The 740-nt window shown below is 55.3% G+C and overlaps 1 protein-coding gene across 1 annotated transcript; it reads left to right on the top strand.

Annotated features, from left to right (window-relative positions):
• Positions 1–303: 303 nt before the first annotated feature.
• Positions 304–733, top strand: LOC122132699 (neuropeptides B/W receptor type 1-like; the record flags this gene model as incomplete). Its single annotated transcript, XM_042707309.1, has 1 exon — positions 304–733. A coding segment is annotated over exon 1 (430 nt), but the record flags the coding sequence as incomplete, so codon positions are not given.
• Between the last annotated feature and the right edge of the window lie 7 nt (positions 734–740).

Raw genomic sequence — 740 nt, 5'->3', positions numbered from 1 at the left:
TAACTTAAGGGGAGGAGAAAGCTCACAGGCATCAATTAAAAAGCTCCCACCACACATCCCTGTAACGAACCAGTGATCACCACACAGGTGTACTCAGGTCTCTACAGGTACACTATGACATCAAAGACATCAAGCCAGTCAGGCAGAAGAGCAGAGGGAATCTGGGATAAACTAAAGCACTCTGATTCTCCTGCTCTGTTTGGGATCAACTACAGCACTCTGACTCTCCTGCTCTGTCTGGCTGTGTGCGCACTGCCATATCAGTAGTGACTAGTTTGCAGTCTTTGCACAGGTGTTAGAGAGATGGGCTTTCAGGTAGCACTTCTGATACTGAGAGGGGTTATCTCTGCTGTTGGAGTCGTGGGCAACGTAGTGTTAATCCAAGCGCTCCTGAAGCTGCCTCGGCTTAAGACGTTCGAGATCTTCCTGTTGGGGCTCGCGTTCTCCAACGTGGAGGAGATCTTGATCGTGGACATCTACGACATCACCATACTTCTGCTGTCCCGGTCGCAGATCAACGTCTGGTCGTGCCGCACGCTGAAGTTCCTCACCATCCTCGGGGAGGTGGGCAGCATCGCGTTCACCGTGCTCATCAGCGTCTACCGCTACCAGAAGCTCCGAGACGCCGAGCGGCGCGCGAACAAGCCGATCCTCATGGACAGCACGCGCTCGGCGTACGCCTTCTGCGGCGGGAGCCTGCTGCTCGCCCTCCTCCTCGCCGCGCCCACCTACGGCACCAA

The sequence above is a fragment of the Clupea harengus genome, unplaced genomic scaffold (assembly GCF_900700415.2).
Source record: "Clupea harengus unplaced genomic scaffold, Ch_v2.0.2, whole genome shotgun sequence".
In the NCBI taxonomy this organism is placed as follows: Eukaryota; Metazoa; Chordata; class Actinopteri; order Clupeiformes; family Clupeidae; genus Clupea; species Clupea harengus.
Note: the sequence above shows the minus strand (reverse complement) of the source record. Positions and strands in the feature narration are given on the sequence as shown.